At 41.7% G+C, this 12180-nt stretch overlaps 1 protein-coding gene across 1 annotated transcript in view; it reads right to left on the bottom strand.

Annotated features, from left to right (window-relative positions):
- Nucleotides 1-12180, bottom strand: part of HCST (hematopoietic cell signal transducer) — a 71778-nt gene that overhangs the window by 12477 nt on the left and 47121 nt on the right. Inside the window, exon 3 of the mRNA XM_069201118.1 lies at nt 8680-8820. Coding sequence (XP_069057219.1) covers nt 8680-8820 — 141 coding nt within the window. The remainder of the gene's footprint in view (nt 1-8679; nt 8821-12180) is intronic.

Below are 12180 nucleotides of genomic sequence, written 5' to 3' on the forward strand. Positions count from 1 at the left end.
GACTGAACAATGAGATCACACATTTTTGCCTTTTGGCCCGACCTGACAACCTAGCTCCTTCGATAATGGTACAGGGTTAAGTGTACCTCTCAACTCTACTTGAAATGTTTCCTTCACTTCAGAAGTATTTTAACAGGATACCAAATGCTTCTCAAATGCCTTCACTAGGGAACTGCCCGCCCTACAAGCTCCTCACAATCTAAAACAAATATTCATCACTTACATGAAAATAGGGTCTGCCTTTAGCCTCTTTACCAGTTTCTGTTCTAAACAAATAAATTTACTCTATCTTGAGGTTTAAGAGACTGAGAGGTATTGGCCTGTCTCAGAGGAAGCATTAGGTTATTACTAAATATTATACAACTGTTGTTCAACAACCTCTAGAGAAGAATCTGGAACTTTTGAGGTTGATGGTGTGTATTGGTAACTTTGCCTGTAAGCCATGGAAGGCTTATTTTAGATGGATGACAAGATTTAGCAATATCCCTCTGGTGTTACTGTTATTCAGCTGGGAGCTCCTCGTGAAGTTCTGGTAGAATGTCATTTTGAAGTGTGCGAAATGTTCTCACTAAGATTGAGCTCCTTCTTATCACCACCATTCATGCATAAATATTAGTGTAGAACCTGAGGCATTTAGAGCAAACATTTTGTGTGATAGAGGCCAGCACCTGTATAATGATTTAATTTCCACTTGGCGTCAAATGGCGGTGCCAAACTGGAGGTAGAACTTTCAGGGCCGGAGGTATCCACTCCAGAGAAGGTAGGTGCACTCTTGGAATGCATTTTCAAACATTGTGCCTCTAGTGCCTTACTTCACTTGACCAACTTTTCTTTCTAGTACAGAAAATACACTGTTGAAAAGGTGATTACTCTTCTCATCCTCACAACTGCTGAAGCAGTATTCCATTCAAACCAATGGAGAGAAGGTTTGGAAGTACCCCACCAATGTGTGCACATGCTACTGCCCATGCTGTCTGTTGATAATGATTGGCATGTACCCCTAATTAGAGGTTTTCTATCAGGGGCCAGTACCATGAAAATCAATTTATCATCTCTAGGGTCCTGGAATCTAGGGCTCTAATGGAATATATTGATGAATGACTGTGATATCTTCAAAGTGTCACAGGGCCCCAAGAGATGAAGAAACAAAAGAGCAGTCCCTATGCACTGAGTAAGTCCGGTTAGAAGGGGCATCATGCTTATATCTAGGGAAGAGTCATGTGTCAGGTATGTTATTTAGATTTTCAGTCTATGAAAGATGAATTTTCAACTCCGCATGACAAAAACCAGGAGAACCTAACAACACCTAAGTCAAACCTTTGAAAGCATGCATGAAAGGATGTGGCCAAGATTTACTAAAGTTATACAAGGGTGCTCTTGTGACAAAAAGCATCAGGAATGACGGTGCTGATGAACTTCAGTATGTGAAAGGCACTTCCAGTGAATGTCTCAACACACGCAGCGCTCAATGTCATTGCTCTGCATAGTGTGAAATCCTGTTCTAGGACTGGTGTTAAGGAGTGATTACTACAACCACCATCAGGAGTCAATACAAACCCATTCCTACTAAAGTGTCACAAATTAGTATGTGTGGAATAATACTGCCATATCAAAACAGGGGCAAACAATAAGGAAAGGTTGGAGATCAACACTGCATGGTTCTTAAACGCGTATTAAGTGTCACAGCTAAGAGGCACATAAATTACACACTTTAACTCTGGTAGTTCTTTATTTATGAAGACAAATGTACTTAAGAGAATGTTGCAAACATAAAAGCCTGTAAATTACTGCGCCATGGCACAATGCTAAGCATATTTTGCATGCACCAGCTAGCATTATATGGGTTTGCGTGTCCAGTGATGTGGTGGAGAATGAATCTTTGTAAATGTGACGCTGCAACATTTTTGTTGGTTTGCGCCATGCAGTGCAGCTGATTTTTGGCCACCATTTCATTGCTCAGTTTTAGGTAAATATGCTCCTGTGACCTTTATAATAATTAAGGGGCAGAGACATCTTAAGTAATCGAGGGCTGTGAATCATCTTCTTTATGTTGCAAACTTTCAGACCCAGTGGTGGCTGGCAGTTTTAGGGGGTAGAGGATGGGCGGAAAGCACACTCACACTTATTCTTTCACACACACACACACACACACATGCATGCACACACCCACATCCATTAACAACACTCATCAACATTCAAACATACACGCATGCACCAAACATTAATTTGAAAAAATCACACACACACACTTACCTTCAGCCTCGGAGGTCCTAGGAGGGTTGGGATTGGTACCTTCCCTCGCTGGGTGACCTTAGGTCAGCCAATGAGGGAAGGCAGCAGTCCCAACTTCGTCACAGAGTGGGATGGGGTCAGTGAGACTGCTGATCCCACCCCACTCTGTGACGAGGCCATAACCCTCATCTCACAAACAGCGCTACCCGTAGATTTAAAACATATCCAGCAGAAGACAACAGTGGTGTCTGGATGGGAAGGAGGCATTACAAGCATATGCAAATCCAGAAGGGAAAGGGGGATAACAAACACCGCTTCACCATAGCTCCATCAGCAATGTAGAGCATGGTTAACCCAGATCCACTGAAAAGAGACAGCATCACGCCACAAAATAGGGATATCCAAAAGTCCATATCATATCCAGATATGCCTTCTCAGTCAGAAGAAGCATGAAGCAGCAAGACAACAGTATCTCTGAACTGGTCCTTGTTAAGACATTGGGCATCTAGTTGTCAAAGGTATGCACCCAGTCAGAGAAGGGACCACAATCCTAGTCAGGGTAAGTCATAATACAACCTAAATTATCATGTGCTCACCCTCTGGTAGCTAGGCAAAGAGCAGACAGGCTTAACTAAAAAGGCAATGTATAAAGTATTTGTGCAATAACTCATAGAGTAACACAGTGAAAACACCACAAAAAGTACTCCACATCAGTTTAAGAAAACAGCTAATATTTATCTACATAAAATAAGACCAATACGACACAAATCCAAAATTCACAAGTCAAGATATCACTTTTTAAAGATTTAGATGGGTCTTAATCCGTAAGAATGTATCCTTTTAATATAAAGTGCCTGGGATGCATCAAAAATAATGACACAGAAGACCACAGAGGAGGTGATGCGTTGCAAGGTAAAGTGATGCGTTGATTATTCCGGCGCAGCAGAGGTGATGCATTGATTCTGTCCTCACAGGCAAGGTGATATGCTGATTTGCAGGTGCACAGCCTTGGCTCCTTACTGCGCTGCTGTGATATTTTGTTGCCCAGGGATGATGCGTGGAAAATCCAAAACATTCTGGGAAGATGAAACAGGCTCTGCATCAACTCAGTAGGCGATGCAGTGATTTTTCAGCCACAAGACAGGTGCTGTATCGATTTCTGCAGGTGTTGCATCTAATTTTTTGAAAGAGGTGAATTTTCTCTCTCAGATGAAGTCTTTGATGGCCTTGAGACTTCTTAACAGGAGGCAAGCTTAGCCCAAGAAGAGCATTTGTGGGAGAAGGCAAAGCCCTTCCAACAGAAGCAGTCCAGATGAGTCCTTTGGCCAGCACGGCAATCTCTCTGACAAAGTCCAGTTGTAGGTCCAGAAGTGTCTGATCTTAGGGGGGTCACAGACCCAGTATATACACCCAAAGTGCCTTTGAAGTGAAGATGGCAGTAAAACTGCATACACAGGTTGCACAATCAGGGCTGCAGGCTCACTATTCGCATTTAATTTACAGGCACTGGCCACATGTAGTGCACTTGACTAGAGACTTACAAGTAATTTAAATATGCCAATTGGGTATCAGCACATGTTACCATGTGTAGGGGAGAGAGAAAAAGCACTTTAACCTTGTCAGCAGTGGTAAAGTGTGCAGAGTCCTAAAACCATGAAAAATGAGATCAGAAAAATGGAGGGAGGCTGGCAAAAGTTGGTGGAAGACCACCCTAAGGCTGTCAGGACTAACAGTCCTGCATACTGGGTTCGATGGCTAAAGTACGGTATTTCTGGTGGACACTGGAGTGACCATCAGACTCGTGACAGAACAATTTTAAATGCCTGGAGGCATTCAGTTCATACATCAAGCGGTTAATTTTTACATATGCTAGGTTACCTTGTTCCCCTGAGAAATACCTGCCTAACCATGGTAGCTTGGCGCAAGGAGCAAAGCTTTACTAGGAGCAAAATACATATGTTACGGTTGTGAAACAACAACACAATATATAAAACAAATGAATTAAAATTTCCAAATGAACTTAATAGGAAATAGGACCGCAATCAGTGAAATGACAAAATAATGAAGAAAATAGGATGAGGTGATCATTTTTTATTATAAGACATACAGTCCTATAGAAATGGGAAGTTAACATTTAATGTTTAGTATATGGGTACAGATGTCAATATTGATAAGTCAATGCCAATGTACATTCATATATAAAAATGAAATTGAATCACTGTCATCAAATTCACCCATCATGAGCTCTCCATTCACCCCGACTCAGAAATACGTGGTGAAGCAGGCTCAGAGACCTAGGCCTGAGGTTACTGATTGACAGGTCACAGGTGGGACGTCATGTAGCCCGGAGACAAACGCACTAACAGGAAAACTACAGATCAATCCCAGATAGGCTCAGCGACACCACAATGGTCAGAAGAAATTGGCACCAATAAAGCACACACGGCCAGAGGGGTGCACGCATTCCCAAAACACCATAAAGTCAGAGGCCACATGAAGTTAGGAACACTCAGCCAATCCAAACACAGCACACACAGTAACAGGCAACAATCACGCGCCGGACATCTAGACACGTTACCCACTGTCCCTCATTGTGTCCATGTAAGGTTGAGGCTCACCTGCATTTGATATTGGAGACCTTATTTATGACTCCAAAACAGTGATACACATTCTTTTCCTAAAAGGAATGCTGAAATTGTTTTATAATGCCCAGAGAAATTGTATAAAAGACCAAAAACAAAATTCTGCTTTGGGTCATGTTGATTGAGCCATCCGGAAAACTAAATAATGCATTGACAGGAACCGTTGTGAAGGTGATACCTGCCACAGTAAGAAATGTCTGCTGGGACAGCGGACATCTGTACATTTGTAGTGCTGTTAATCTGTCAGGAAGACAGAATATTTCCCCTGTCACCCTGGCACAGGAAAAACTGTACTCCAAAGGCTAAATCAGCCCCTAGGTCATTTTCACTTACCGCACTGAAATATCACAAAATAAAAGTACAGTTTCAGTTAGACTGAGGAATGCCACAAATAGCTCACACCGTCAAGGTTTGCATGGCTAGAGATCACCTAACGTACTTCAACACATTACTTTGAACAGAGCGTACAAGGGATGCCAGCCCAGTATGTCCTATAGCCATTCTTGCTCAACATGAACTATACCAAGACTTGCTTCAAAGCATTCATGCATAACGGTGAAAAACTGACTGAATCAGAAAGGGACAACGCCTGAGCCATGGTTTGGAATCTAAATAGTATTATTGGCTTCTGCATCATAAGGAATTGACTGCTGTTGCTAATCACCAGGCTTGTGTTCCATCTTTTAAAACCAAAAGCCAAGTTCTCCTCCCTGTTTAAGCATGGGGTTTGACCTGCTTGACTACATATTTTACATCATTCAGTAGCCAGGAAAGGAACATAATGTGGAAGACTTCTTTCTGAGATTTCCATACATGATGCTGACACAATCTATAGTGGAATACATCTGTTATAGTATTCAGCAAGCAGGTACAGATATTATAAAGGGCAGTCAGGGCAATCCGACAATGAGAAGAGACCTAGATATTGTCACAGAACTCCAATAATATGTTTTCAAAAGACTTATTACACTTGCACTGACCTCCATCATGAAGGACAATAATGAATAGTAGAAGCTGTGGTTCCCCTTTGTGGACAAAGTGGAGACAGATGAAAACCACACCACTTATATTTATCAAAGCCTGAGTGATGAAAATCCTCCTGAGCCCCTGGCAATAGCTCCATTACCTCAGTGAAATTCAGAGGAAGTTGGAATATATGGTTTTTATCCCCAGTCTACTGGGCAACATCTACTAGTTCTCCTCATATAAAATCTACGAAGTTACAACATTTGACAATTATCCGAAAAGTTTCAATGGCAGTCACATTTTGGAAATGAGTGGCACTCATTGATTTTAGGCATCACAAAATAACATCCTTCTAGCATATGCCAGCTTAACAGACCTGTTCATGTGCACTCTGGATAGAACTATCTGGCTCACCCATAAATAGTAGATTGCCAACTCCTTTGGCAATGCAGAAATACAGTGCCCCTCACAACAACAGTGGCAGATCTCCAGGAGCGTTAATAATTGCAAGAAAGGTGAGAACATGTATTTCATAAATAAAATACTCTCCTTCGCCTGCCTGCTCCAAATTTACAGGATGGGAGTGTTATGATAAAGATAAAGTATAAGTAGATAAAATATTAGGTTGACATAAGGATGGTGGCAATCTTGTCTTGTTCTATGGCAGGAAGACTTTCCTCACACAATGAGGTATTTCGGTTTGCTGCAAACTAATTCATTGTGACTGTGATGAATGTGTCCATGGTCACAGCCCAGTGTAACAGAAGGTCACTTATAAAACACGTAGGTTACACTTATAGGTTGGTGATGTTTTCGGTGGTGCTTAATGAGAAAACCAGCTAGGGCATGGAGAAAATTTGGGACACTTCTGTATCGGCAGTAGAATTCTCTGAAAACCTCTATTCTTGTATGATCCTTGCTGAGATCAGTAGTAGTGGGGGCTACAGCTGTTGGCTCTGTTCCCTAGAGGCATTTGAGAATTTTGTGCCACGCCCATAAAGTCTCCAACGGGTTCACCCCCAACTGTACTTTGCTTTCCAGTGGAGCAGGTTTAGCCTAAGGTAGTTATGATGGAGCTGTGGTACATGGGAATGTGGTCCTTTTCAAGGTGGCCCTCTTGGGGATTTGTATTTAAGAGGTAGACCTCGCCGGTGAAACATCTGGAAGTCTTGCAGGTTCAGATGCAACTAGTGGTCAATAAAGCATGTGATATGTGAGGAGATTCGCAAAAGGGGCTTAACATGTTATTTGTTATCTACATTCAAGGCCAGAGTCAGAGAATTATTTTAGCAAAACCAGGCAGAGATCTGAAGGTCAAATGCAAATAAAAACTTGAAGTGATGAGAACTAAGGACGAACAAGCAACTCTGGCAAAAGTCTTAGAGGAAAGCATTTTGGAGTAAGCTGGGGTATATGAGGATCAAAAAAGGTGCAGTTGTCGTGGAAATGGTATTGCTAGGCTTTCACATCCACATAATATATTGAGACATGCTCTGCCTTTGCAGCCATTTGACGAGGCAGATGAGTACCCTAAGTAGAAAATGGTAGGAGGAAAATACAGAGAAGCAGAGGGATTTATAGAAAGAAATGGCAAGGAGATGCCTGACCCCATACACATGAACTAGGAGGGCAGACTAGAATAGACTCAAGACCCAGAAACCGCTCAGGTCTTAAGCAGTATGGCCAAGTGGTGGAGGTAACAGTCATTGAGTGCAGTAGTGTGAAATGCATCATAACATCACACGGGGTTGTCCATTATAAATCTTGCTGGTGGAAGAATTGCAGTTCTATACTACACACTGGCAGGTATTAAACTTGTTATTCGCAAGTGGTGTGGTGTTACCACTTAAGCAAAATACGTACCTTGGATTAAAATACAAGTTTTTTAAGCTGTGTAAGGCTTGGCTAAGAGAGTGTGATACAGTCCAAGATTTTAAGCTTAACAGTATGATCAACAAAACAATAAAAAACAAAGCTAAACAAACTTGAAGTTATAAAATATTGAGGTGAACAAGAAAATCTACAAGAAGGATGTTGGATATAGCTAGGATATATGAGGATACAAAGAGATGCTGTTATCGTGGAAGGGGTTTTGCTAGGGCTTTGAATCCAGAGTCTTTATTGCAATACCATCAGGCTTCTGCAGCCTTTTGATGAAGCTATCCTCAATATCGTATCCCAAAATAGTATGGCTGCAGTCAATCCAGGGAATAAAGCTACAGACCTATGAAGGCTTCATCATCAAAAACAAGGAGTGTATCTTTGCATTGAGTCAGTTTGGAAGAATATCCAAGGAACACTAATCCTACAGCACCACAGGTTACTGCACTACAGATGTCGGACACAATTAAAGTGTAGTCTATTTACTACAGTCTTCCAAACATACAGGAATCCTTCACTATAGTGCATCAACAGGGCACCAACAGATTGCATTGCCACTAGAATCTTGTATTCTAGTGTAGTAAATTTAAGACACAGTACATTGTAGTGTGCCCATTCTGATGCTTTACTGACAATGCCGATTATACAGTGTATCATAGACGATCATCAAAATCCTGAGGTATTGTATGCCAGATGAAGAACATCGCCACAGGAATCCCATGCGTGTCAAATTTATAGTATTCAAAAGATGGAGGAAATTACCACAGGAACACTGCACTTTAGGGTGCTAAATATAGAATATTCCCACTGCATTTCTGTATTATGGATAGCACATTAGCACAGAAATCCTACACTTTGGAGTGCTTGAGCCTTCCCACAGGAACTGTGCACTTGGAAGTGTCGACTGCACAGAGTTAGTCGTTGAGCAACTATGAGTTGGCGTGAGTCATGAACTTACCAGCACTAGCTTCGCTTTTGTTTTTCCGCCTCGCACAGAAATACACCACAAACATGATGATGATGGTTAGAACGATATCTCCAGCCACCACACCCACCAGGGTTCCTGTGTCTATTCGGTAGCAATTGCCACAGTCCATAGCTGGAGGAAGAGGAATGAAAAAGCAGAAGTCACATGGGATTCAGTCATGACATTATTACATATGGAGATGGCCAATCATAGGATACAAAACCATCAGTAGAGTAACATAGCAGCAACCCATGTGGTCCAGGTGATGGATGGACCTCAAGGGACTGTTGCTCCAACACACTGCTTCTGTTTTGAATTAGAGTGGACAGTGCAACCACAAATAAGTGGGTTTGATACCTATGGAATCATCCTCCCCAAGAAATCTGTAACAAAATCATGTGGACTAGTGCCACCAAGAGGCACTGCTCTGCTCCTATTACAAACTCTCATGGTGGATATATCAGTTCACACATTCATTAAAAACACTTGTGTTCAAGAGCATTTCAGAACCGAGTAATTCTGTAAGTTCTGGTGAGAAAGTGAAACTGACTTAACATCCAGTAACAGGAAAGAATTCAATATGTTGTAAACAGTTATATATTTAGCTGGACTAACACAAGTGATAAGATCCCTGATCCACCTTTCAGGCCATCAGATCTGGCATATCTGACCAGAAAACTAACTAGTGAACACAGAATCACCATAACATGAACCAGGACACCAACCAATTCAAGGTAGTGTTCACACTCCACCAATCTCTAAATTACACATTTAGTAATGTTTTAGAGTTGCGTTTTGCGAGTGTAATATATTTTCTCTGCTACGGATCTGTTTCTTTATTTCTGATGTGATCTGGGGATTGATGAGAAGGCCCCAAGCAAATGTGCTGTGGTAATAATGGTGTTCAAGGAGCTCCCAGGGCATACCATGCCACAATAAGGATCACCTGCCACTGCATCAGCTATGATAGAATTAGGAAGTGGTAAAGGTTAATAACTGGTATAACACAGGTTATCTGAATGAGACATGGGAACCACTGCCAGGCTAGCTTTGTGGCCTACAATAGTTTTTCACACAACCAGAAACATCTAAAGCAGGCTCTCCATTGTGCAGCCCCGCCTACTCAATAAGAAATGTTTTCTTTGGTTGAATCATTATATGTATCCTCAAATTGAAAAGCATGTACTAGAGATGAAAATGTATGTATTTTCAGAACCCATAAGCTGATATTTGGAGGGAAATTGTTGAATTTCCTAAATATATTGAAAGCTGATATATAAGTGACAAATCAAGTGGCTTTAGGGAGACATTTCTAATATCTTGCTGCCAAGGGCATTGCACCTATGGCTGTCATGTATTACCCATGTAGATGTATTCCAAATGAACAACTCCTTGTTTACTTTGCTGCTGGGTTCACTGCCTGAAGCACTGATGTGACCACTGCTTATAATATTGCATATTGTGTCTACTAATGTAATTTTGTCCAACATGGTCTCTATTACAACACTAATATATTAGTGGCACAGGGATGATTTTTATTGAACATACTTAGCTTTTATTACAGAAAAGATTGGAGACCCTTGATCTGAAGGTACTGCCATGTTTTATAAAAAGATAACAGAACTGCTGCTACAACTATCCTAAATTAAACTTGGATTCAAATGAATATTATAAGTCTGGTCTCAGCCACAAGTTTTACTCTTTATATATTTATTATAATCAATTGCATTTAGCAGATGTCCTGCAGTGGCCAGTGATGCTTTACCCAGCTTCAAAGGATTTGTGGTCAGTGGAAAGATTTTGCGGCTTGGACACTTCCTGGGCTTGCCTGCCTTAGGCAGGAAGTGCGTGACTTGCTCAGCTTCCTCTGCTCTTCGCATGGCCTTTTTGTCACCTCCCACCTCAACTCCATTCTCTAGTCAAACACTTCTTATTCTTCGTCTTTTATCCCAATCCTCCAGCATCATTCACCAACAGCCTTCATGCTAACTTTTGTGCTCATCCAACATTTAGTCATGTGTGTATGTATGAGCCGCAGCTAGGGATTACTGGGAATCAGAACTCTTTTCATATTAGGTTCTGCCAAGTCCTGCCTGGTACACGGAAAAATTTAAGAATGGCACAAATATTACATTAAACTAAAAAAGAATGTGTTTTGTCTCAAGATATATGTTTAGCAAATTTGCAGAGGACATTCTTGGTCTCTAAATGTCGGTCCAGAAGAATTCCTAATCTAGTTGGCCACCCAGCTATCACTGGGAGAATCCAGAGAGACCGCACACTAACAGAACTCCCTCTTTTGTCCTCTGCATTATCCCATACTACTAGGCCTTCTATTTGTTTTTACAGGCACACATCCCGGCCTACTATGCCTGGAAGACAAACTTCTGGTGTTAAAATGTCCCCTTCGCTATGATCCCGTGTATCTTCTTCCTCTGCTGTCCGCCCGTTTTTTCGTCACCCACTGTTCCTTCTTACTTTTTCTACCTTCCCAGATCCCTACCTCCCCTACCTACTCAGTTCTTGTTTCCCTTCAATTCACTGAGGCGAATAGGAGATCAAACAGAGTTTTATTGTCCTTTTCAGATTGCTCTTGTTTGTATACCTGGGCCGTTCTTTAATATCATAATGTGATTTTGTCTATCTTTTATGGTTTTATCCAAAGCCGAGCAAAGATTTTCTGACTGAGCTACCATTCACTGAGACTTCAGAAACGCCCTTGGCGTTCAATTACTGGTACTCGCCTGTCGTGCTTTTTGTACTACCTGCCTCTCTCAAGGCTCAGGCATCTGGACGAAGATGAAAATGAAGAACTTGCAGAGAGAAGGAGCCTCAGGCTCAGGCAACTGATTACTATGTGAGGGTAGTTAGGGTGAGAGCAGCCGCACTTCCGTTGAGTAACAACACAAGTAATAAGAGAATCAGTGAAAATTAAACATTGGTGCTAAATCCCTACAGCTACGACATCGCCTTGTCAATCTAACCCACAACATGTGAGGGTCCCCAACTGAGGCTTATCAAGGCCTTTTTTGCTTACCTTCGTTTACTGGATCGGCTTTTACCTACTGCCAACCATTCAACTCCTTACTACTCACGTACAACACCATTGGTTCCACCCACTACTTACCTTCCTGGCCAACTGGCCCAGCCTTGAAAAAGTCACTTGTGTGACGAAACACGTGTTGGCTGTTCTTGGATGACTACGTAAATCTGTGGCAAATTGGGCCTACAAATAAAGACACTTGTATCACCAACTGAGGACTCTTCAGATTTATTACCCACGTCCGGAACCTGAACACCAGGGACACTTGTCCTCAATTTGAACTGTGATTATACCATTCTGTGTGCCGGGGTCATTCTGCTGTGATTACTATGTGACCTACTTGTCCAATAATTATTAATGAATTCCATTCACATATTGACTAACCAAATGACTGCTGTGTGATCTGTATGTCTGAGACGCCACTGCCTGTCTAACAAAGGTCGAATATA

The sequence above is a fragment of the Pleurodeles waltl genome, chromosome 7, assembly GCF_031143425.1.
Source record: "Pleurodeles waltl isolate 20211129_DDA chromosome 7, aPleWal1.hap1.20221129, whole genome shotgun sequence".
Classification (NCBI taxonomy): domain Eukaryota; kingdom Metazoa; phylum Chordata; class Amphibia; order Caudata; family Salamandridae; genus Pleurodeles; species Pleurodeles waltl.